Source organism: Ascidiella aspersa, chromosome 2 (genome assembly GCF_963924565.1).
Source record: "Ascidiella aspersa chromosome 2, kaAscAspe10.2, whole genome shotgun sequence".
Lineage (NCBI taxonomy): Eukaryota > Metazoa > Chordata > Ascidiacea > Phlebobranchia > Ascidiidae > Ascidiella > Ascidiella aspersa.
The window spans coordinates 8,981,230-9,007,737 of NC_139448.1; the positions used below are offsets into that span (position 1 = coordinate 8,981,230).

At 38.1% G+C, this 26,508-nt stretch overlaps 1 protein-coding gene across 1 annotated transcript in view; it reads right to left on the minus strand.

The window, feature by feature from the left end:
• Positions 1-2,729: 2,729 nt before the first annotated feature.
• The window catches only part of LOC146163459 (uncharacterized), a 36,637-nt gene continuing 12,858 nt past the window's right edge, over positions 2,730-26,508 (minus strand). The window contains exons 9-34 of the mRNA XM_083381259.1: positions 25,204-25,306; positions 24,426-24,617; positions 23,000-23,162; positions 22,066-22,144; positions 21,387-21,537; positions 20,526-20,714; positions 19,091-19,250; positions 18,372-18,459; positions 17,646-17,778; positions 16,783-16,974; positions 16,010-16,163; positions 15,454-15,535; positions 14,736-15,060; positions 13,373-13,561; positions 12,465-12,648; positions 11,212-11,323; positions 9,726-9,891; positions 8,997-9,176; positions 8,188-8,353; positions 7,497-7,623; positions 6,530-6,644; positions 5,422-5,508; positions 4,692-4,866; positions 4,255-4,380; positions 3,662-3,753; positions 2,730-3,080 (exon numbers count right to left, since the gene is read on the minus strand). Coding sequence (XP_083237385.1) covers positions 2,985-3,080; positions 3,662-3,753; positions 4,255-4,380; positions 4,692-4,866; positions 5,422-5,508; positions 6,530-6,644; positions 7,497-7,623; positions 8,188-8,353; positions 8,997-9,176; positions 9,726-9,891; positions 11,212-11,323; positions 12,465-12,648; positions 13,373-13,561; positions 14,736-15,060; positions 15,454-15,535; positions 16,010-16,163; positions 16,783-16,974; positions 17,646-17,778; positions 18,372-18,459; positions 19,091-19,250; positions 20,526-20,714; positions 21,387-21,537; positions 22,066-22,144; positions 23,000-23,162; positions 24,426-24,617; positions 25,204-25,306 — 3,826 coding nt within the window. The 3' untranslated portion in view covers positions 2,730-2,984. The remainder of the gene's footprint in view (positions 3,081-3,661; positions 3,754-4,254; positions 4,381-4,691; positions 4,867-5,421; positions 5,509-6,529; positions 6,645-7,496; positions 7,624-8,187; positions 8,354-8,996; positions 9,177-9,725; positions 9,892-11,211; positions 11,324-12,464; positions 12,649-13,372; positions 13,562-14,735; positions 15,061-15,453; positions 15,536-16,009; positions 16,164-16,782; positions 16,975-17,645; positions 17,779-18,371; positions 18,460-19,090; positions 19,251-20,525; positions 20,715-21,386; positions 21,538-22,065; positions 22,145-22,999; positions 23,163-24,425; positions 24,618-25,203; positions 25,307-26,508) is intronic.

Here is a 26,508-nt window from a genome sequence, read left to right on the forward strand (position 1 = left end):
CAGCTCCACAAAAATAATAAAAATGGCTCCGGCTCCGGCTCCAGCTCCGCAAAAATAATAACAATGGCTCCGGCTCCGGCTCTGGCTCCAGAGAAAATGCTTAGCTCCGGGCTCCGGGCTCCAGCTCCGGCTCCGGCTCCCCAGCCCTGCTTATCAGGGTTACTTCTTATGGCTGGTTCACACTAGACGCGTCTAGCGTCAACCTAAAACGTTTTTAAAAAGCGCTTTCGGTTGCGTCAAAGTCGAAATACTTCAACTTTGACGCTTTCGGTTAGAAGCAGGGATGTTTTCCGTTAACGCTGGAAACACATGCGTTGTTTTTTCTAGGGGCATTGGGGTTTTATTTAGAAATATGGCATTTACAAAGTTACCACGTTAAGCGGATCAACAAAGCTAGGTTTTCAAAAGTATATGTAAAAGTTCATAAAGTAATTCCTTGATTATTGCGTCTACGGTCAAAATGCGTGTCATGTGTACATTCTACTGATTTATAAGAACGTCACCTTTGAAACACTGTGGCACACCCCAATGGGTTTGCGTCACACGACAGAGCTTGCGGACAATGATTGCAACTAGTTTTTCGGGAACACACAATAGAAAAATATAAAGCCACAATAATCACAGAGGACATAGGGCAGTGGTCGGCAAACGCCAGTCCGCGGACCTGTACCGGTCCGTAGTAGGGTTGTCAGATTAAAAATTTTGTTTAATCACGAACTTTACGTAAAAACCTGGTAAAAAGTCAAAAATATTTAAATGTATTTTTATATTTAAAACACATTTACCTTCGTTTTAATATAACCTACTACTCCATGGTTGATTGGTATGATAAAAAAAATCACAAATAGTATCAAACTCTCGTGAGGTTCAAAGCAACTAGTGTATTGTGGCCATATGAGTTACATAGCACGTTCACAACATTCATAATGCATATTTTATTACAAAATCTAACTTCTAGTACCTACAATATATCGAAAAATGGGCCAAAATATCTTGGGTTTTAATATTAAGTGTGCTCACCTTAAAGTGCAATAAAATTTCATGCAAACAATGTTAATGAAATGTCCCATTATAGGCAGTGAAGGTTTTGAAAAAACGTATGTATATTATCTAGCTTAGACTCTATAGTTTTAGAATCTATACAAATGACAAAAAAATAGCCTTATGGATTTTGTGAAATCAACCACGTTAAAAAATTATTTTTGTTGTCAAAAAAGCAATTTGGGCAAGCCTTGTACGGATGTCTATCCAATATTTTCAGGTGTCGGTTTGTGGTTCGTACTTTTTCATATTGCCTTTATTTTTTCGTTTTTATATTGCGTAGGCTAACTATTAAAAGTGTCGTGTAAGGATGTGTCAAAAATGGGATTAGACATTATTCTATGCCGCGGGCTGGGTTAAAATAAATTGTTTGGCTGGCTGGATACCGCCCGCGGGTTTCAGTAAGTTCAATAATTCCTAGATGGGAGAACCTCTTTGCGGCTAAACAAGCATAAAGTTTGCATTAAATTCCCTTTCCTAAACATTTGTTTTTTAAGGTCGGTCCGCGACAAAACTTTAGTTTTAAACCGGTCCGCAGTTCAAAAAAGGTTGCCGACCCCTGACATAGGGCATAGAAAAACAAAATACGCAGTCTTTCTGGAGCTGTTTTGGCACCGAACTGTTTGACCATATTTTACTTAGGCTATGTTGATATGTGTTATGTGTAAGCTTGTTTAGCTCTTATATTTACTGTCCGTTAGTTCGACTATGACGTTATTCTGATTTCGGTTTTATTGTTGGAGTCTGATTTTTAATCGTATAAAAGGCACCAGGATCAGTTCGAACAGGTCGATTAATTGACGCTCTCTCGTACTAGGGTGGTACCTTTGGCCTGGGCTGCGTAGTCTGAGTTGTGACTCGCCTAAATCCCACTAGTTACTCGGAAGTCGGACTCGTGTTCAATATTTTAACCGCATAGGCACACTCTCGGTATTTTTGAACAGATTTCGCTGCCCTGCTTATGCGATCAGATACTTATTTTTGTGCACACTTGCGTCATAATAAGATATACTATGCAGATTTTTTTAACTGGGAAAATTTACTTGAAAACTATTGCCTTTGTTTTAACATATTATATTTTATTTGTTTGGGAAAGTAATAGGGTAATTTAATATCAGATCGCGTAATTTTTTATCGGTATCGAAATAAAAAAGTATCGTACATTCATAGGTTAGCGATTTCGGAATGATATACAGAGCATTAAAAATTCCTACCGCCTATAGTTTCCTTCAGTTATACAACAAACGAAGAGTTATTCGTTTTTATTATGTTTCTAAACTTCTGAAGCAGCGTGTAATTAACCTCTTGTGTATATTGTAGCACGATACCTGTTGAATTTTTTAGAGTAAAATGCACTACTGCTAACAGGTAAATAAACCTTAAACAGTCGCCTGATATTATGTGACTTGTCTGTCCGACCGAAACTTTTTTATAGTTTTAGGAAAGTAACATATTAACGTCGTAACTATAAGAAATGAAAAGCTAAAAGGAAGATTTAACCTGCAACATTAAAAAGGATACTTAGTATATCACAATCCTGTCTGCGCTTAATTACCTTGGTAATACAACATGCATTTCAGTAATAAATACCAGCATTATTTTTATTTATATATTTTATTTGAAAAGTACGTTGTACTCGGTTTTAGATGAGTCGTTGGCAATCAGTCTATAAATCTTAAATGCAGAGTAAATGAAATGACGATTGTTCCTCTATATTTACATTATTATCTACATACATGCAGATATATTATTCACTGATAACATATGCGAGATAAGGTGAAAACCATTCCGTTGTTCGGTGCTTGGTTTTGTCGTTTTCTTGGGCGACAATGACAGATGCTTCAACAAAGGCCGTTTTGTACCACTTTTCCCGAGAAGTATCCAGTTATATATACGGCCTTGGCTCCTTTTTTCGGAATCGTATTTACTGTCACTCCTACTCTTCACGCATGCCGTGCTATGACCACGATAAAAATGAGGAAGAATGCGAAGTTTACCAGCGAGTAGATTCCCAGCACGGCAAACTTGATTCCGGCTCCCTGAAAGGATATGTGTTATTAGCGTATGGAGTTGTATGAAGGTCGAGAAAAAAAGCACGCATAGTCGCCGCTTTATGTGGCGCAAGAAGCCATTATAGGCACTCGGAGTCACACAGTTACCTATTAGTAACTCAGTAATCGCACAGTTACTCGTAAAATACGGAATCTTACAGTTGTGTGTTGGGTGATTAGAATCTTACATAGTTACTTGTCCATATCATGGAATCACACAGATATATGTAGCGCTCGGTATTGCTCTATTACTTGTCTGATATTCGGAATCACCTAGTAGGTGGCCGAGTACTCCGTTTATTCGTATAGCGTGTTTTGTCACTGATTTGAAATTAAGTGTCGAGTGTGTATATGGATTCTACGTTTTTACAATATTTTTCCTTTACAAATTTAACAATCTGCAGTGAATTTTAATTCACATACCGGTACGTTTAGATTGGCTATCGCTTTACAACCAGCAATCTAAAGTTTGCAAAAACAGTTATACTCGTAAGCATGATCTTATACAGTTCGTCGCATCTGAGGTATAGCCACAATAGTTCACAGAACCGAGTTCATAAATTAATTACCTTAGGAGCCGTTTGCTTGGGCGGTGTGTCATCATTGTCGCCATTTCTGTCCTCCAACTTCAATGCGTTGGTTTTGTTATTTTTCTTGTAGGCTGTAAAAAGTATTTAAACGCGTTTTTGTAGGTTATCAACTATTGTAACAGCCAAACCTCGTTGTGCTTATTTTTGAAGCAGCAACATTGTAATGTTACATCATAAGGTAAACTAATTTAAAGCGAGGTACAATGAAAAACATTACTGTTTTGTCGCGATGAAATTTCCTTAATAACTAAAACATTGTTAAGTTAAACAAGATACACTTTTTTATAAATTTCGCCTATATATTTTTAATATCCCTCTTTACAAAGGGTTAGGACAAGTGTTTAGCACCGATTATTTGTCTTGGATTTTCATGCGATTCAAACTCGATGTTTTTGCATATTAGTTTTTTAATACAACTGTCGATAGCATATATAGGTCTTCACTCTTCACCTCTACAATGCAATATGGCAAGCTAATTTGATCAAGGATTTTGACTGGAAAATTGACCAACTATGGTACCCTTTTAAATATAGCACTAAGCGAAATGAACATTAACTGAAATGAAAACCTACCGGCAATATGACCGTACTTTGCCGACAAAATTTCCATTATAACCTCAGTGGCAATGTGGAATACCACGAATGCAATCATAAGCCATGTAAGCCACCTGTCCAAGTCCAATCTTGGAAGATCGATTCCTAAATAAACAACGTAAAGTTTACAATAAATTGAATGCTTGATGACATTTATTGGTCAACAGAAATGACTTTACAAAGTCAAGCATTTCATTATAAAGAGGAAGCGAATGTCGTTTGGAGCCTAACGGTTTAAAGTTGTAGCAAGACGTAGTAAGAATATAAAATTCCATACAGAAGTAGCCTACTTCTTTATCGGCTTTAATGTTCTTACTGTGACCTTGTCTTTTTTTTTGAAACTTTAAAAATTAATTAGTAATCAAAACCAATAAAAGTGACAGCGTTCTGAACAAAATACATAAAAGCTTAATTACCAAGGAAAATGGCCACCACCGACAGAGTGTGGGCGCACAGACCAACAAACCAGTGGCCCCAGTTGAACACGGGGCGTTTGGGGGCATCGGGGTGGGGCCTGAAGATTGCCATGACCGGGTTAATGATCGCCAGCGCCGTTACCACAATACCAATGATCGGATGAGCTCCCGCGCTCTGTACAGAACAAAAAGCGAGTGAATGTAGGTGCGGGGAGATTGGTTGGGAATTACAAAGCTGCTAAAAGTCAACTAAACTCTTCATACATATGTGTCTTTTTGTGATATGGCCCCTGAACGTGATAATAACAAAAAACTTAATGTTTTACTAGAAGATTGCAGAAATAATGAACCTATTTTCTTTAATTGATTATCGGGAAGTTTCATAAAATTGTGTGGTGTACTACTAAGAACATTTTTAGTTATTTTCACCAAATCCAACATTCCTAAAGGGTTACATTTTTCCTTAAAACATAAGGCAGTATGCGCGTAGAACTGTTATATTGGTACAATATTTATTGCTTCTAGAATCACCTAATAGGAATGTAATACACTGCATGATGAGGTTCGCATATTTCTCAGCCGTAACATTTGGAACAGAACTTCTGTTTAAGGACGACTTGTTAATATTTATGGCGATTATACGAACGACAAACTGTCACATACTTCGATGAATAAATATCTATATACACATTAGTTTACTTTAGTTTAGATAACCATGTAGGCTACTTACGCTGCTGTAACCTCCAACGCTGACGAAGATCAGTATGAAGGCAACGATGGTCGCCAGTACAGCAATCATCATAAAACTGCGATGCACCTGTTGACCAATTAAGACAAGGTGTTAAAAGGACCTTTGAAACTCATTTATCATGAACCGGTTGCTAAAAATCGTTCAACTATTCAATAATTAAGGCTTTTTCTGATATGATAATTCCCTCGTTTTTTCCTCCTTGCGATATGCCAATGGATACATGTTGGCAGGCTGGCAGAATCTTGCCAGCCTTCTGGTGACAAGCATTTTTAGAAAAATTCTTCCGTTTTTGGTCGCGCCCTTAAATTTAAATGACGTGTTCGCCTAAGGAATGTATGAACACTACCATGTTTTTGCGCTAAACAGGGATATTAATAAGTTATTTAGACAATGGCCGAAGGCGCAAAATTTTTTGTGACATCAAGTCATTAAGAAATACATAAGGGACATGTGAAGATACAACCTGGGGCCTGGGGGTGTACATACATGTCTGCTTTTCTTGCTTTAAAACTGCTACATAGATTGCAGTTTTCAGTTTTAAATAGATGTATTCACAAGGTATTTTGTAAATTGGATGTTGAAAAAAATTTTCAAAACAAATTAAAATTTTTTTGCACCAATTCCTTCGGTTTTCTGGCTGATTCTTCGGCCGACATTGTCGCCAAGTCGCCAGCATTCTGCCATACTGCATGTTGGTATACCAGAATTGGAGTAACGTAGTTCATGCTTTGACTTAAATATACCTAAAAGTGCACCCAAGGCTTGTTTTCGATTGATTAAACTTTTGTCGATTGATTGAACATTTTGGGCTGACTAGATTTATTTTCGCTTAAAATTAGATTAAAATTGAAATTAGAGCATTTTAGTTTTTCCAAATTAGACAAGAATTACCGAATTCCTGAAAACCAGAATATAAACAAGAATTTAAGTAGAATTCAATTTAATTATTCACAATCAATCAAGTTAAAAACGCAATTTATTCTCATAAGAATTTGAATGGTAATAATTCATATTTGCCCTAGTTTATTTAATAAGATAACTAGAATGGTCTTAAGTTGTCCAAGCCTGCTAGTAGGGGCTGTATTACCTGAAACCAGACTTTTCCCCCGAAGCACGTGGTGTCGTGCCAGAGCGGCTTAAAGTGACGAGCAATCAGCACGCCGATGCTTGCGCACGTCAACCATGCCATAATCATAAGCGCCCTGAAACAAAGGGCTGGTTAGTTCATCTTTTGATTTTTTAACTGTAAAAAGACGATGGGTGCGGTAAACGACCAAACGGTGATATTCCTGGTTAACTGATTCCAACTAAATCGCATTTAGTATAAATAAATGTGTGGTCTAGGATAATTAAACAATAGTCCCTTCAATTAAAGTTGACAGGGAATTAACTTTGATTATGTCGTGGCTATAACTAAAGGCGGAATATCGGAAAGTTGTAATAGGTATATGTGGTCTGTTCTGGCTGTTAAAATTTATTTAGTTTTAAATAACACCGGGTAAACATTTTTCAGCAGGAGATGGGACAATTCTTACCAACGGCGCAATCTAACAAGTAGCCAAAATTTAGAACCCTTGACGTATATAACCAGAAAAGCAAGTTTCAAAATCTTCCGACAAAAACTTATTTTTTGTATTTGAACAAAAGTCAACTATTCGCGAGTTTAACGTTTGAACCGCCTGTCAACCTGAAATGCATTGGTTTCAAATACCAGTGTTGTAAGCAAGTCATTTAAAAACGACGAATTCCAGTCAAGTCATGATACCTTAAGTACAAGTCAAGTCTTTTTAAATAAATAACGCGTCTCAGTCAAGTGATAATTAGAGCAAGTCAACTCCAAATAAACTAAAACGCTGAACTATTGAAAACGGCAAACTCGTCCGATAATGAGCTATAACTCAACTAAAAATTAACAAAAATGCAACACATAGCAAATTAATAGTTTATGTGAAAAAAGTGTCCCAAAGACTTAAGTCAAGTCACGCCATTTTAAAACAGTGATTTAAGTGTACTTATGTCAAATTTTAACTCAAGACATTACGACGAATACTCACGCATGGAACTTCACGAGCACTTGTTTGTAGCTTGGAGTCGGGGCGCTCTTGACGTTGCTGACCGCCGTGAAGTTGATTTTCAGGCCAGAGACCGCCTTTCTTCCGCCGTGATTCACCGGGGTTTCTCCTGCAAATATGGCCGCGGATTAGAGAAAAACAGCTAGAAAACGTTCTCATATACAATTCTGTTTTTTTCAGGCATGTTTGGGTAATAACCTATGGTTTACGTTTCAACGGGGTAAAACATTTAATTTAGCAATTTTTCGATCACTACAACTGGAGTTTTGCGGTAAATAGCTTTTACTACGATTCTGTTATTTTGGACACTGGTTTGCGCTGCGATTCCTGCAAAGGCGTAAAAACGTAGCAAATCTTGCTAAATAAGTATTTGTTTTAATAAGTTATTTAAGGAAAGAGTAAGCAAATTCTACATTTCAAAGTAATGCTGATGCTTGCCAGCACCATGTGATAAAGCATTACAGCCCCAGATAAACATCTCAAATACGTGTATGTAAGTTTTTTATCTTTGCATTGTTCCATTTTTTTGCAGACGACATCCTAAAACCACAACTCTGTATCTATTTCGACTTTTGCTGAACGTTACTATAACAAAACCTTTTAAGACGCCATCGTACAGAATTCGTTTTAAACATGATATTTTTGTATCTGTATTGCGTTAAACCGATAATACCTTGTACTAGAGATCCGCCAGCCACCAGCATGTAGAACTCTTGCTTGGCGACGTCAAAGTCAAACTTCCCGCCCTTGACCTGCTTCGTGACGCTGATTGGCCGAGAAAAGGAGCACTGAAGCACGCCGTCCTTCACTTCCGCCACTGCGTTGGAAACGGGCAATGGCTGGAGAGAAAAAGGTTAGTTTAGGGTTAGAATACTTGTGACCTATACAATCAGTTAACAACATAAATTGATCAGTGCGTTCGAATTTCCATAATCATGAGAAAGTTTGTACCCCATTTGCTAGTGAGAAGTCAAACATTGGACAATAAACCCTAGGACATCAAATTATACCCACAGTTTAAAAAGCAGTGGTACAACGTATTCAGTAATAAACTGTATAAGTTAGCGATATATTTTGTCCATATTTTATAGGGGTGATCAAGCTATACACACGTGCTTTTGGACTTTAGGTTTTACCACATATTTGACGCATAACTTACCTGATAAAGTCGAAGAGCTGTTATCGTTGGCTTGTAAATAAGTATATGCTCGGTTAGCAGCTAATTATACTAAAAATATCGGACGAGAGAAACAACGAATCAAAAGTTGTTCGAAAATAGATCACAAAAAATGTTGTTGTCCTGATACGCCACTATACGTTAATAGAACGGTTTTAATTTTATGTTGGCTATTGCTATTCACAGGCTGACCTGGTATTAATTTTTATAGGCTGAATACTTTATATGCTTTATGCTTGGCAATGGTGCACGCGATAATTGGAAAATGTTCTTACAAAAAAATGCTGATATATAGTTTTTATTACCTCTGGATTGGTAACTGGCGGTTGGTGCCGACCGCGCAACTCTCCGGACTTCAGACTGCTACCGGTGCAATAATAGAGATCAGAGTTCTCCATGACACCCTCTGGCGACAGCGCAAATGCCGAGTACTGGCCGCTTGAGGCACCAGAGATATCAAACTGAACCGTTTTGCTTTCCGGGTCCTGTTGGAGATAGGGATTTATTTATCATCTTTTTAAAACAACATTTAACGAACGGTTAGAGAGTTCGACGGTTCCTAAATGTTTAATATCGTTTGCGGCGTTGTTATTGTAAAAATCAATGAATTATTTTTCAAATAATAAGTTACGACTTGAAATTAGTTAAAATTAAAACATAATAGTTAATAGTATTAAAACCAGCATTTAAGCATCAATCGAAAACGTGGAAAATGCAACATTAACATTTTTTTAAATGCCTAAACGTAACATTTATTGTTATTGCCAAAATTGTCAAAATGTAGCCAAACCTGTCTTCTGCATTTTACTCTTTGTAAAAAGACAGATTACGTTGGCGTTATGTCCAGCATTTAAATGTCAATTGAAACCGAAAAAAATGCAATTCTGTTTTTCCAATGGTTAAAGGTAGCATTTCTTGTTATTGCCAAAGTTGTCAAAATAAGTCTGTCTTACGCATTCCCAAAAGGATGCCATATGATCAAGTGCATTATTGACAATCGAAACTAACAATAGTCAATAAAACATGGGACTTACAAACTGCCAGGTGACGAAAATACAATCGGCCGTTCCCTGCAGACAGCCAGGAGGAAATTGGAAACAACTCTTTGTTTCTCCGCACCCCGAACCACTGCCGTTCAACGAAGGGGTGCTGGTTGGCGCCAAACTGCTTGCTGGCGTTGTGGATATAGCGTTGATAACACTTAATAAAATCAGACATGACGTTAGTTAAATGTGAAACAGGTTGTTAAATCGTAAGACATATTAGGAGCCTGAGTAAAATGCAATTACATCTAGACCAGGGCTTCATAACTGTTTTTTTTTTGTATGAAGTAATCCCTTTGTTGCAAAGAAGCTATTTAGATGGGGCTCTCGTGTATATACTTGTTCCACGTCTGCTTGGAGATCCACATATAACATCGAGTTAATATTAACAGACATGAATCAAATAATTACAATGTGTATTGAAAGGAGAAGGCAGACATCCAATAAAACAACAACTTAACGACTATATTTAACGGCTGCCAAAGCAACAGCCGAGGCGGTTTAAAATACCACATTGTTTACAGTCGAGTCCGCTCTGTTTTAATTAAAGCTGACGGTTCAATTTTAATTACGACTTACCGCTACTGTGAACCTTGACCCTATTTAATTATTAAAGTTGGATTAGCATCATGTGAAAGCGCGTGTTTTTTGGCATACTGTGCAACTAAAGCAATGCGATAGACCTTTTGTTTTACTTTTTCCTCGGTGGCCTGAATCGCCAACTAAGTTGAATACGTGTCAACTAAGCAGCTTTCTCTGTGCCAGGGGTTCTTAAACTGGGGTCCATGCACCCCTTTGGGGTCCGTGAACTAGTTTTAGGGAGTCCATCAACGCCTAATTGAAATATTAGTGTATATTTTAGAAGTAAATCAATTTATCAAAGAGAACAATTTAATTAAAAAAAGAACGGTTTTACACTGACTGTAATAAGACTCCATTTCACTTTCACATTTTTGGACCGAAATCAGCAGATTTAATTCTATTTGTATTGTGACGTAAATTTATGACGTCATTTTTTAATTTTTTTGGCCTAGCGTGGTCCGCGCGAGCTCCAAAAAAATTTTAGGGGTCGGTGGTAACAAAAGTTCAAGAACCCCTGCCCTATGCCAATGTTCAAGTTCACGTCGATAGTTCTGACCTGATTTGGAATTGCAATCAAGAAAGGTGAAAATACCGAACTTTTTGTTATCACAAAGGTCGAAATAGTAGCCAAAATATGCACAAAGCGACAGTTAAACAAGGGGTACTGGCCAATATGTTGAAAACAACATGTAAATTATAGCCAAGCAATAAAAAAGTAGAAGAGTATGCTGGTTGAAAACAGAAACCTGGCGATCCACAGAATAGCTGAGAAAACTGACGTGTATCAAGCGTAAAACCCACGGCATGTCGACGTGCATAAAAAAGTGGGGGCTATGAACGCACTTCTGCATATTGGTTTACTTGAAACGAAACTTGTGAGTTGTATATTATATACCTGCTGTCTGCGTTGTCCCCTGTCGTATTTGTGGTGGGAACAGATGGTGGCATGAAGCTGAGGGGAGAGTTCGATGCATTACGGTTGGCGAAATGGTACTGGATATTTCCACCTTTGGTGAAAACGGTATGATGATTGATAAAAGCGACCGCTTGACAGATAAATCAATCAGGCTAAAGCTCTACCCACAGTAGTGAATGTGGTGAACGTACTCACTATTTCGGACTGCACCAGCCGCCAAACGAGAATAAACGTCAAAAATAAACTAATAATCTATTACAGATATGTGATTTAACGTTTCAAATATTTTAGAGTAATCATGAGTTTTGGTTATTTAGGGATTCTACTGCAAACACACAGACTTGGACAACTAGATTTATTTTAGCTTTTTAAAATTAGATTAGAATTAAAATTAGAGCATTTTAGTTTTTCCAAATTAGATTAGAATTAGAATTAGATCGTTTTGAGTTTTCTCAAATTAGATTAGAATTAGAATTACCGAATTCCTAAAAAATCAAATTTCAACTAGAATTTGAACTAGAATCACATTTAGTTTTTACAACCAATTTAATTTAATCACAATTTATTCTTATAAGAGCGTGAATGGTAAATACGTGTGTGCTAATTTGTATGCCTTTTTATGCTTTTTAGCCTATAAAAATTATATACAAGTCGTTCCAACCAGAAAATCGTAATTGAAATTCTGTGTTTGAACTGAGAGACTAAAAATGCCGTTGGACAAAGTAGCATTTTTGGTAAAATCTAAATTAAATTAGAATTAGAGCATTCACGGAATTCAAAAATTAGATTAGAATTAGAACTAGCCGCATTTTGCTCTAATTCAATGAATTAGAAAACTAGAATTATCTAGTTGTCCAAGTCTGCAAACACCTAGGCACATAGCACTATAGTTCCAGATACCCGCTTTGTTAGCACCAAAAGTATAGTTGGCTTATTGATGAACATTTTAGTTAATAAGTGTTGTGAAGTATTTAGATCCCTAACCGTACTTTGTTGTAAAATTTCAACAAAGTTAGGTGTACAGACAACGAAAGCTCTTCAAGTTAATTGGTTGCGAAGTTGAAATATGAGTGCATTGCTGATTGCCGTCGTATTACGAGACATTTGTCGATGGGCCAGACAAATATAACATTGAAAGAGTTTTCTAATAGAACAAGACCTGTGTATGATAATTATGAGAGCCTTATTTAAAAAGATCCAAAGGTTTACTTATAGAGTTCCGTATTCTTTACCTGAGGATCCTCCTTTGGCCATCAGCGTGTAGTAGTTGGTAGTTTTAAGGTCAAATGCAGTCGGACCATCCGCGGCTTGTCGTTTTGTCCTGGCCGTTAACTGCCTCCGAACACTTGCGGCCCGCGTAAATGTGCACTGGATCAACCCGTCGACGTATTGCACCCGCACGTTCGTTATACCAGCCTTAAATAAAGAAGTTTTTTGTTAGCTGATGGCCGCTACCACCTCTGGTAAAACGAGCAGGCGCTGTTTTGTTTGTTTTGACAGATCATGGCGGTCTAACAACCGACTTTTGTACCTCAAAGTGAATTTACTTGAAATATTCATAGCTACATGTTTATAACAAGGGTATGTGTGGTGCCATTACTATAAACCCAGAACATTGCGATCGAAGAATGCAGAGAAGTGATAAAAGCAGATGTATTTAAGTCATTTTACTGTGTACTAGTGCTTGTGCAAGGTTATACTTTCGGTTTATTCAGCATTGGACGGCCATTGATTATATGGGGTGCACGATATTATAGGATCTGAGCCGATGTTGAGTATAATGTGGTAGTTTAACGAAGTATCGAAAGCTGTCCGATATTAGGATGGTATAGGTACCAATCCTAAATTAATTTGTGTATTTCAACCGTGGTTTGTGATCAAGCGCAGCTTTTTTAGGTAAAATGGTAAACTCCCGATCGAAGGTTTCTATAAGGTTATTAACCTGAAATAGAACTTGTTGCTTTATTACCTGGGAAACAATAATTTACCATACATTTCAATTTAATCAAGCTTGCCTATTGTCCATCTCATTTGCGTCATTATACCATTGAAAAGAACGGCCCTATTTATGCCTTAAACCTCGTGCAACAGTGTAAAAATAGAAATACTAAGCATCGTAATCTCTACGTAGTAACCTTACCGCCAAAGTTGAGTCGACTACTGGTTGGGATTGCAAGGCACGTATGACCCCGGATTTGAGTTCGCTGCTTGTGCAGTAATACATCTCGGCCCGCTCCATCTTTCCTGTAGCTGTGAGCGCCATTGCTACGTAAGATCCTTGCGGTCCTTCGCCGCTCATCTCGAACTCGAACGAGTTTGTGGCAGCGTTCTGTGGATTCGAATCACGACATGGTATATAAGGATGTGAGATGCTTTTTGCTCTTATCCGATTAGTAAAAGCCAATTGCGCACCTTCACCTTTGTCACAAACTTTTAGGAGAGATATCCTAAAGTTACTTCTCTGTGATGGCAAACCTAAAAATGACACAGCAAAAACAGCAGATGTTTACCTTAACGTGGTTTATGTGTCATCACTAAGGCGATTATTTTTTGACCTAAAAATAGGAAATTTTGACCTAAAAAATTAAAATTTTGACAAATTTTAACCTAAATATAATTTATTTTTACAAAATTTTGACCTGTTAGAAATACATTGATTTTAAGTGAGCTAGGCGACATTAATCACGCGTTTTTTATACCGTATATTGCTCTAATAAAGATATAATACGGTTAAAATGACTTTGAACACAAATCAAAACTAAATTTTTTTGATAAAATTGAACGATAAATTTCAAAACAACTGAACGACGAATTTCAAAAAGCTGACTATATATTTTTTTAATTTTGTAAACGATTTATGTGCATTTTTATTCGATTTTGACTTTACAAATTTTTGAAAAATTTTGACCTAACGTGTAAATTTTGACAAAATTTTGAATTTTTTTGACAATTCAAAAAAATAATCGCCCTAGTCATCACAGCAAAGCAACTTTAGGATATGTGTCCTAAAACTTAGTGACAACCATAATTCACAAAAGTTCTCCCAGGAAAAAAAGCTTTCACTATAAATCCAATATTATTGAAAGAAGACCATTTAAAAAGTGTTTGAAATACCATATGCTCTGCGTTTCCTATACAACTTGATATTGTTTTGACTGACTTTACTTTAAATTAACTCATTTTCTTCAAGACACAGTGTCTCACAATCCATAAAAAAATGTGGTTGTAAGCTTGTATCAAAGTTTTGCTTAATTCAACAGAACCTGTAAAACTGGAAGTTTGCGAAACAATGGTTAAAACCCAGGTTTGGCAATGAATTATTACATCTTTCAATTGATTTTACGCGTGATTTAGCCGAGCACTTTAACGTTCATTATTCTCAGTGTTTTTTTATTTCAATATATACCCTTCACCGGACAGCATTAATTATTATAAACCTAAACATGCTGGTTAGGGTGGGGCTTGTGCGTATGGCACAATAAACATCAACAAGTTGAGCTTACGTAAGACCAGGCTACGTAGTCGCAGCTGTCCACCGACGACGACTTGCAGTTGGTGACATAATAGGAGCAGTTCTTGGTGGATCCGCACCCAAAAAAGCTGGCGACTGGGGCCGCTGGACTGCTGGTCACAGGCAACGACTGGTGAGTCGTGCTTGCTGGTTGAGTTACTGCAACCAAAACTGAAGGAGCTGGTTGGCTTGGCGTTGGTCCCGCTGTCGATGGAGTAGATGTTGGTGCTTGTGTAGTAGTGCTACTGCTGGTTTCTGGAGTACTGGGCGGCGCAGTGCTGCTAGAGACCGTCGAAACTGTGGTTGTCGAAGGTTGACTGCAATTCAATTAAAAGCGTTGTCAGGGTACCGATCAGTAAAAGCCTTTGTATATTTTAATTGATTTACCTATTACAAAGTTTAGGTGTTTAGAAAGTGCTATTGTAAATAAATAATTTTGAACTATTTGTTATGTTGTTGACCATGATATTTACGATGTTTTGTATTCGACTTAAATGCCTACCCGAAAAGTAATAGTAAATTGCAATTGTATTAAAAAATGTTAACATCGCAAAGCTGATAACACTCTTTTGCTGTTGAACGGCCATATTTATTTTACTGTCAAAATTAGCCCCAACATTACTTTTAAATTTGTATCCATTGGGTAAATTGAATGAGATTTGCAAGAAAACAACAGGAAGCACAACTGAATACCCTGTCGTGAAACCTACCTTGTAGTTGCCGGAGATTCAGCACTTGTAAAGTTCGTTTTTGGCACAACCCAACGATTCGACTCGTGGTAGATAATTTCACCTAAAAAATATATTTTGCTTCTACGACGTTCTTTGTACTATATGCAGGCTCCACAGACTTTGCCGTTTATCAAAATACTACAACTAACGGTTAAAAAATAGGGCTGCATGTTTTCTACCAAAAGTATTTTATCTGTTTCGGATACCAGTGACTATAGTGGAAAAGCAGTCGGGTATGGTTTTAAGGTGTATCAAGCCGTAACTAATAGATAGTTTACACAAAGTCAAGACGTTTTTCCACTGAAGTTCGGTAAGACTAAAAAATAGAAAATGCTGGCTTTTAAGGGTGACTACGATTCTGATTTTCGCCGCATTTTTTTACAAAAATCTGTGATTTTGAATGTTCGTACTTAAGTAATAGAATTTGTCAGCAATGGAGGCTTGAATATAGTTTAACAACGCCTATACCGATAAGACGTATAGACACGCAAACAAAGTTACAAAAAGGCGTGTCGTTTATTTGATAAGCCCGTACTGAAGTAGTAGCTGCTCGCCATCAGAATGAAGTAGTTTTCGTTGACAAGATCGAAGTTCTTTGTCACGTTGCCGCCGACCGTCCTCGAAACAATAGACCCTCTTGTGAACCGGCATTGCATCACGCCGTCGATCGCCGAATACGTGACCTGCAACTGGAAGTCGATAAAACAGCGTGAGGAGTGCCAACTGTGCATTTTGTCGTTGCGTAACAATTTTTTTTTTCAAGTTTTAGCTTTGCCGTTAGTTCTCGGGATAATATGTAACGTCAACAAATTGCTATACGGACTGTCAGCAAAGTGCTGATTGATGTTTCGGCAATAAAATGTAACTTTTACGTTGATTTTTGTAGAATTGTTTAAAACAGTATACTAAACACGTTATGTGGCATATTTGCTACTATATATTTTTCTGTGTCCTTAAAAAAAAGAATACAATTCTCTGAAATACCAAATCGGCTCTAGCGATTCTATCGAGAAACATACCAAACGACTTATTATATAAAAACATACACCATCGGTATATAAATAAAATGCCAAATATCGGACGTTTCAAAAACAAAGCTTTAATTTATAGAAAGTCCACTCAATCCATTGACGTCAGGAGTCGTAAAACAGCTCAAGTGCGATTCAAAAGAAAAACAGGTGTTGAAAATGAATAAAGACTTATTAAAGAAAGTACAAAATTAAAACTACTTCTGCATGGGCTTTGATGTTCTTACTAGGTCTTACTACAACCTCCAACCATTATGCTCCAAATAAAATACATAATTACCGGCCTAATGGCGTCCACGACAGGCGGTGTATATTGCTCAGTCAGAGAGCCCGTTCCTAATCCCGAAGTGGTGCAGTAGTATAGGTCTGCGTCCTGCATTGAGCCACTGCTGGCAAACGCCACTGCCGCGTAGCTATTGCCACCGGCATCGGCACCCGTCAGCACCATGTCGAAACTCCCCGCTGCCCGGTCCTGCGTCACAAACACGATGTGTTACACAACAAATCGTGCAACTGTTAATTACGCCTGTCTGCTAGTTGACCTTTGCCTGATGGTGGTATTTTGGTTCGGACGCTTGGTTAATTTTACCGGAAACTTGTGGCCGCTTATAGCCAAGCTGTGTGTTTTCGGGTAACGGCGAGATTTTGGCCGCATATTTAGCAAGTTGGGTCGCATGACATCACATCTTACGCCTGTTTGCCACACCCGAACCTCACGCGAAGTCTGAATCTTATCCTGTGCTCAAATAGCTCAAGATGGAAAACTTAATCAGTCCGTGGCCTTGAATATTTTTTACCCGAACCTTTAAAGAACTATTATTATGGTAACAACTTACAGTTCATTACTTTTTTACCGAAAAGTAACAAATTGTTACTGGTAATCAAGTGGCCTCATTTTGACCACCAAAATCAGACGACCGACTATATTAATAATAAAATACCAGTTCAATTTCTGCAATTTGATATGCTTGTTTTTCTAAATGCTCATACAAGCAGTGAAAACGTATCATCTTATCATTAAAAAAAAACGATAAACTTACCTTTCAAAGTTTAATTCGTAATTACCCACAGTTTAAACCACCGTCCTATATATATTGCATGCGGGTTCCATTTCTTGCACAGGCCAATAATATTAACTCTTACGTATGTCCACGCCAGCTGAAGACAGGTTGCTGTGCCAGGCGTGCAGTCGGCAGTGTTGGTCACACATCTTGTCGCTCCTCCGCAAACTGGGAGAGTGGCGGCCGGACTAGGGCCCGCCAAGCTTGTCGATGTACTGTTGAAAATACTTGCAAGTTGTCTAAATCTTCTTTGAAAGTCGTCTGTTTTTTTAAATAGGCTTATACAAGCGGTTTTATAGATATCTAAACTTGACCAACCTTTTAACCATAGGTTCTTGTTTAGCTAGCGGCTTCTTTTTTTATGCTTGTCTGCATGTCTATTTCATTTCTCAAAACTACGAAAACTCAAGGCATATTGGTGTACGCAGTTTAAAAATGACTGTAAACATTGACCATTACGAATGTATGGTTGTTCACAAAACCAACTTTGAACGATTTACGATATAAAGGAACGTGCATGTATAAACAGTGGTCAGTATTTTTTTCGTATACAGTTTGTAGTACATTAAGGTAAAACCTAGAGTGGCATGAGGTGCCAATTTTGCTGGTGTATTTACTGTACGCCAATGGTCAGAAAGTTGGCATTTACTGCTACTAGTCTCTTTGTCACGCACATTATTTCTGGCAACGTTCATAAACAACCACTCCACACAATTATTTCGACGTTTTTTGACGATATACTACAGCCTTTGCAAAGCATATTATCAGTCCACCACCAATGGTTAATAAACGTGAAATATCGACTTACAGTGGAGTCGCAGGGGTTGAGAACCCAGAGAGAAAGTTGACCTGTGACGCGGTGGCCGATCGTGTGTCGTGGTAGTATATCGCCCCACCTAGAAACGAATTGCTCATTACTAGGGCGATTATTTTTTGACCTAAAATGGAGAAATTTTGACCTAAAAAATTGAAATTTTGCTGAAAATATAATTTTTTGACAAAATTTTGGCCTATTAGAAATACATTGTTTTAAACAACATATTGTTGTTTGAAGTGCTGCATTAGTGTCTGGCGTCGTCAATCACGCTTATAATGTTTTACTGACTACCCGTCGAACACAAATCAGTTATTTTTTCAGGTTTATGCAAAACCAACATAAATGGTTAGATGATATTTCAAAGAGACAATCCACTATAAAAATGCCAAAGAAAAACAAGACGCTGATATTTTTAGACAAAAATATATAATGCAGTTAAAATGTCGTTGAATATAACTCAAAACTAATTTTTTTGAATAAAACTTCAACTGAACGACAATTTTAAAAAGTTGAAGTTAGTTATTTTGATTTTGTAAACGATTTATGTATATTTTTGCGCGATTTTGACTTGACATAATTTTGACAAATTTTGTCCCAACGTGTAAGTTCGGACAAAATTTTATATTTTTTTAACAAGTCAAAATATAGTCGCCCTACTCATTACAAATGCATAATTGTAAAGCGCAATGAATCGCGTGCTGGTCACTTACCGAAAGTCGACCCTTTGGCGAAAAGTACATTGAAACTTGTCGTGGTCAAATCGAAGTCCTTTGATCCTGAACTCACGGCCCTCGTTACGTTGGCTGGCCTCGTAAACGAGCAAGTCAACATCCCGTCTTCCAAGCTTGCTGAGTCGCTCGTGATTCCAGCCTGGGGCAAGCATTTGGATCCACATTTTTAGTATTGATCTCTTATCGTTACCCGCCAGCGCACTTGGCCAATATTCGGTTGTACTCGATCAGAAGTGTTGGACTCCTTAAATATGAGGCCTTCTTCTAAGTTTGTAAGACTTATTGAGACTTACACGAATCTGTTTGTATTCTTACAAGAAGGAGAGATTTTATCGCATTTTTGGACTATTTTTTAAAAATGTAATATTTTTGCATAATGAGTTTTAACAAACGTTTGATGTCGCTTTGACTATTGGTTAGCGGACTTAACAATGCGCAGAATATTGGTTGTACACGACTTGGCTTGCGATTCCTTTTAGATACCAGTGTTGTAATGACTTAAGTCAATGACCTGACTTAAGTGCACCTATATGTCACTGTTTGCAAATGACTTGACTTGACTTGAAGTTGATTTGCTCTAATTATGACTTGACTTGGACAACTGATGACTTGGATTGGGACTTGTTATTTATTCGAAAAGACTTGACTTGGACTCAAGTTAATTTACGAATGACTTGACTGGGTCTTAAGTAATTTCAAAATGACTTGTTAACAACACTAAATCCAACCCCGACTTTTTGTCAAGCACAACTGACGTTATCACACCGAAGGGGTAAAACACCACTTAAATGTACTGTTTGAAAATTGTTTTTTGTTAGCTGTTTGAAATTGTTTTCATGCGACTTTTAGGCCAGGGACTGTTACGTGGGAAAAGTGGCGAAGATCAGCTGATTTTTTTGTGACTGTCTTTGCGCTTTTAAAGTGGCCTTTTATATCGCCCGAGGATTAAAGGTGAGCGCCATTTACGATGCTATCTTTTAAGCTATCGAAATGATTTATTTTGTTGGCCGAGGGGTCTTGATATCAGATGAACTTTGAGGGCGAATAACAATCGCAACACGAATGAATCGTTTTCATGAACTGCGCACTTTCCTGGACGATACTAGTTTGCAATGTCCAAGAAAGACAAAAAACAACAGATTTGCATTATTTTTCCTGAAACTACACTGTCCGGAAAAGCATTTGTTGTAACCTTCTATGTTTTTTACAGTTATTTGAGAGAACTGATGATGATAGGCTTGGCGCAACAGTAATATGGTGTTGGAACAGGCAAAAAAACAAAAATAAGCAAAAAAACATATTATTTCGAGAATTACACGGGTGGTTGCAAGCTTGATCTAAAGAGCGACCAAGTCAAAAAAGTTATCTGAAAAGAATAAAAAGAATTCATCTAAAATAATAGTCACAAACTTACCGACGATAAGGTAGCTACGACCGGGTTGCTATACCGGCTTCCAATGGCTCCTGATAAAAGGGAGCTCTCGGTACAGATGTACACGTCAACGTCCTGCATTAGGTTGCTAGAAGCAAAACCAACTGCGATATACTGGGATGACGATGCCTTGCCGCTCACCGTCATATCGAAGCTACCGCTTGCGGCAAGCTGCAAAATGATATAGAATTAAAAGCGTAAACGAAGAGGTGGACGGAGGTCGGAGATAAACCAAAGGTGTCATGTGAAAGAGCCTATAGTATGGGATTCGTTAAAGCAGGTTTTCTCAACCGTGGGATGCGACCAAATAATGGGTCGCCGTTTGGTTGGGTCATCTACTGCAGTAGTTTTATGTGGTTAGATTTATTTTTAGGATTGTTTCTAAATGATTTCTCCAAAATTTGAGCAAATTGCGCAAGCAATACGAAAACGTGTCTCATATTAATTAACATCCAATTTATAACCTCGTTGTTTTTTAATCATGTTTCTCTGCTTTTCATGATATGGCGTTACCCCGATCCATGATATATTTTGTATAAATTAGCTGATTTCTTCATGTGGAGAATAGTGTACATTTGCGTATAATGATCATTTAGCTTACCTATATCAGAATCTGCACCTTATCTATGTAAGAAACTTTTTTGGGTAGTCGCACGGCTGTAGTTATAGTTACTCACATATTTCTTTTAAGAAGTTATTTAAATCGTACAAACATATCACAAGTATCTTTGTTTCTTAGAACTTGAACATAACGAGTTTTTATATATTTTATTCCATGGTTAGCTTATTTATATTGGGAAGATATTCGGGATGGTCGTGTCCTTTTTGTTACACGTTACTCACGTATGTCCAGGAGAGAACGATACAAGATGAGTCGCTTTCTGGTTTACAGCTTGGAGAGCTTCTAGCGCATTCAGCAGTAAGTCCACATTCAGAGGTAATACCACCAACCGTTGGTGGTAGGATCGCTGGGCTCGTTGTCGTCGTAATACCCCTGAATTTACACCAAAAAATTAAAATCTGATTGAAACATCGTCAGTTGCGATTTATTGTCGTAATTCTGCGACAACAAAATTAACTACCGGCGCTCTTATACACGCCAAAATAGAGCAGATAAAAACATTTAAAGACTGTTGCGTATATGCAACATGCGTTAATACCGCATACTTAGTATAGATACTATCGAAACGTTCTAACTTATTTTTTTGCCATATTGTAAGGCCCAAATTTGCTTTAGCGTGACAAAGTTTAGTTACATTCAGTTGTTAAAATACTATATTTTGAAATATTTACCTTTTAAGCTAGTATAGCTGAGTTCAATCGCAAATCTTGCTGAAATTTCGGTAACAAATTGGTATCGCATGACCGATAACACCCGAGTAAAAGACGAGTACCGATATCGGGTACGGGCTCCGATCCGATATATCGGACAATCCTATTTCTTAGTTGGTCTTAACCCAAGTAAGTTCGTTGTGTTCCCACACTTTAATATTGTTTGTAGGAGGCAGTTTATCGTACTTACCCAGCTGCAGATCCGGTTACGAAGTTGATTGCTTGCGATGAGACCCACCTGGTTTCGAAGTGGTAGATCAGATTGTCGCCTGAAAAAAAAATTCAATCGTCATTTAAGTCTTTTGAAAAGGAAAACAGTTTAGGGGTTACGTAGCAAAAGGGTTGCGGCTTTGTTTTCTTTACATTACAAAAGTAGTCGGGGCCTTGTCATTACTCCTGTATTGAAGTTTTTAGTAGTGTTGACCTTTTGATTAAGCAACCAATCACTCACAAGGGGTTGTTAAACTGGGGTTTGTTAAAAATTGAATGAGCAAAAGAAAAAATGTTAATTTAAAAGCAAAAAATCAATTTTACATTTTTTGGACCAAAACACCAAGTTTCGTAAGTTTACTAGTTTTATTACGTCAATTTTTTTTTTATTGACGTCAAACTATAATTTCATGCCCACCATGGTCCACGCGAACCCAAAATATTTGTAGCGGTCAGCGTTGAAAAAGTTCCAGAACCCATGCTTTAAACACAAATGTGCGTATATGAATTTTAATGCTAAGACGCGTTATTAGGTTCGTTTTTATGCAAACTGTGATATTGGTAGTATTCGTTACCCTAAAATATTAACCGCCAGCGATTTAAATTGCAATACACTTAACGGATATCTGAAACGTTCATATTGCTGAATACGAGCTGTTAATCCCCGTCAGTTGATGTTGTATTTACGAACAGGATGTAGCATATAGTAGGCAACGGTGCTGTGGTTGTTTCTCAGTTGGCAAAGCGGCGGTCCCGGTATGGCCGGAGGTCGTGAGTTCGAACCTCACTGTATAAGCTAGTTATTTTTTCTATCCTTGCCTTGCTAACTGATTTCGGTAAGCCTTTCCGTGGGCTTCCGGGGTACGTTTAGCAGTGTGTAGAAAACAGGCAGGGTTGCTCCGATTTCGACTTACTGAAATACTGTCCAGTGGCGAAGAGCACGTAGTAGCTGTTGGTGGCAAGGTCGAAGGTCTTGTTCTCTCCTCTACCCACCGTCTTCACTAAGCTGGCCGCCCGCGTAAAGTCACAAGTGTAAACTCCGTTTGTTGCAGATCGCTTGTCGGCAGTCACACCCTGCTATATAGTTGGATTCGAATGGGTTAGCGGAGAATCTTTTTTATTTATTATTGATTTAACGACAATCAGGTTGCAGTCATACGAATCTCGGTAAGCAGTTGGCCCGCTTCGTGTATTTATGCCGGGTTGGTTAATTCGAGAAATCATTAACATTTTGGTTTATTGGACGTTGGTGCATGTTAGACAAGTGTCTTTAGAACTACGTTCGGTTTAGACGGTTTTAAGCTAAGGCTTCAATTTAGGTCGCGACCTCCTAAGTGGCACAATGCCTAAAGCTTGATCAAGCAGACACAACAAACGTGTCGAAGTAAACACGAAGAATGTTTTTTCCTTGCACTGCCAAACGTGAAAGGTCTCGGAAAATTTTTGATTGAATATAGGATTCGCGGACTTCAGTCAAACGTTTAGCAAGCCCATTGGTTAGATTGTTTTACCGCTTTAAAATGATTTCACACATTGTGGTGGCTATTTTTTCATAGATTGCATATAACAGCGATGCTGAGGCCTCATTTAGACCGTAAACTTTAAGGGAAGACCAATAGCGATTTGTTACAATTGGAGCAATTTAATTTGCAGTAAAGGTGTTCCAAACCGGCATAGCCTAATAATTTCTATATTTTAAAGAATATTAGCATGCCCATTCAGGCATGAAAAAAGTTGATTCAAAAACATAGAAAACCTTAAATTTTACGACAAGTTATAGCAACGGTTATGTGAATCGATGGAATGACACACAAATCACAGTAAACCCGCACCGTACTGGTACAAGCTGGCCGCAAAAACACATTAATCTTGAGCAACTGTCCTGCCCTTGCAACAAGAGTTGTTTACAAAAATACAAATGCCCTTAAAAAGATTCGCCTGCGACGTGCGAGCGCAAATAAGGATATCCAAAATTAGCGATCAGAGTCAAATCCGAAGCCAAGTGGGGTCATGTAAACCCGTCTGATACCACGAGGAGAGTTTGATTAGTCGACAACCTTAGTTTGCCAACCAAACGAGGAGTTTGGCACACAGAACAATGAATTTGTCGGACAACAGAAGATTTTCGAATAGGAAAAAAGATAAGCTCCCGACGTTAAAAATAGCAACTAAAAACCCGGAAAATATTATAACAATAGCCAAATTTGCATACTTGACCGTCATAATGTAAAAAATTGGAATCGGGGCTGACGCCGTACTTCTGCCAAAACTAGCATTATGGCGAATAAAATGCGAAGATTCTGACATGGCTATAGCACAAACCAGCGCCAATTAACCTACCGTAAGCGAGGCGCCGAACACCGGGTCGGTGTATTGTTCCCTCAGTGCCCCGGAGCCGAACGCATCGCCGCTGCAATAATAGAGGTCGGCGTCCTGCATTAGGTTGGTTGAGGCGAATGCCACGGCCACATAGGCTGGAACTGACGAAGGCTTGCCACTCAATTGCATTTGAAAGCTTTCGCTCGAGGCGTCCTGTAATGCAGCGATTTGGCCGTTTAGGGCGTTTTTTTGACGAAAGGCTGAGCCTTGATATCAAGTGAAATGCAGCTTTCTGCGTTTTGAAAATGTTTATTTCTTGGCGTGGTGTGAGGTATGCATCGCATTAATGTCCGCACCCCGTTCACAATAAATATGTTTTTTGGAGCATTAAAGTACAACATTTGCAAATATAATTATAGTAATACATGAAAAGTTATATTGATTCTTTGGCTGTATATATTTTTTGGGTATATATTTCGGTTTATGTTGTAAATGTGGTAAAGTTATTTTCGTGTGGAACCCAAAACATGCCAGAATGTTAATGAAACTAAATATATTAATAATTTCAATAAAGCTGAAGATATTTGCACTATTTTGTTTTTGCATTTCTACAGATACAAGTTGCCGTTGAACGATTTAATTATGTGACTATTTAGTTTTGATTACTTTATAGGGGATAACTCATAAATTATTATTTAACAAAAAAACAGCGAGTCTACAAAATGTTCCTTCATTAAAGTACAGCACGAAACTATTCTCTTTTTAATCTTTGCAGCGGTCGTCTTTACTTCCCACTTACGTAATTCCACGACAGGGTGATGCAATTGGCCGTGCCCGGCGTGCAGTTTGGCGTGTTTTGCAGTTTAAAGGCGAATGCGTCGGCTGTCGGCGTTCCGTCCGTCCTGAAAGCATTTAAACAGAACTTTTTTCACAAAACTCGGCAAAAGTGATTGAAACGGTACTCGGCCAATCGGACGCAGTTGACGCGGTCTTAAAGGGTCATTTGTCGAATCGCTATTGCGGCTTACCTTATAATTAATGCATCACGAGGCTCCCGGGTACCTTACATTCCCAGGCGCCGGCGTGCCGCGCCACCGAACGTGTTTCTACATTGTACACAGACGACCTTTTATTCGCACAGCGGATTCGTAACAGCAAAATGGGACAACAAAGTGTCCGAATTTAAACCTATAGTAATTTAAAGTAATGCGGCTTTACTTGAAGCAGGGGTTCCCAACTTGGGGGCCATTTTTAATTAAAATGACGTTTCTTCATTTTTTCAAAAGGTTGAAAAAATGGGGGGTCATTGGTTTCTCAAAATTTTTAAAGAGGGCCACAGTGTAAAAAAGGTTGGGAACCCCTGACTTAAAGGGTAAATGACACGGAGCCCTTCTCCCTAGAGCAGTATTTTTAAATTGTAACTATTTCCACCAAAAGGGGTCATTTTTGACATGAGAAAATATTTTTGTAATAACTTGACTTGCACTGGACCATTTGACGAAAATCACATGATTTCTAGCTGTACCACATTGATGAGATACGCCATGATTAAATGACAACTTACCTGAATAAATGAGTGATATAGGCTATTTGTAAAAAAAACCGCACCTTGCCGAGCAGTTTTTTTCCCGCGCCCGTGCTGACACGCCGAGTATTTTTCCGTTTGCATTATTGAAGCCGTCCGATTAACTTGGCAAGTCCTTGGTGGTCGCGCGCGGTGTTTTGCATCCGATAGCGTGTTTACGCGCACCGCTGGCATTTCATGATTTTTTCAGCGCCCCTATGCATAATCCATACGCCGAGCCAGCGCACGGCTTCGTGATATTGCAAAGCAAAGGTATCCCGTCGTTTGTTTAAGGTGCCTTTTTTACCAGGACGCTTGATTTAAAGAAGCCGGTTGTTGTCCAATATTTTTGAGCTTGTTGTACAGTTACAAAAACGAAAAACAAATTGCGGCGCAAGGTTGCTTTAAACAATTTGTTCGGCAAATTTTATTGCGGTAGGTCTCAATCAAGGCATTATATGAATACCATAATATAATTATCGGATGTTCAATGAAATTCAGGTCTATTATGCTTGTCTACACGCCCATTTAAACCAAAGA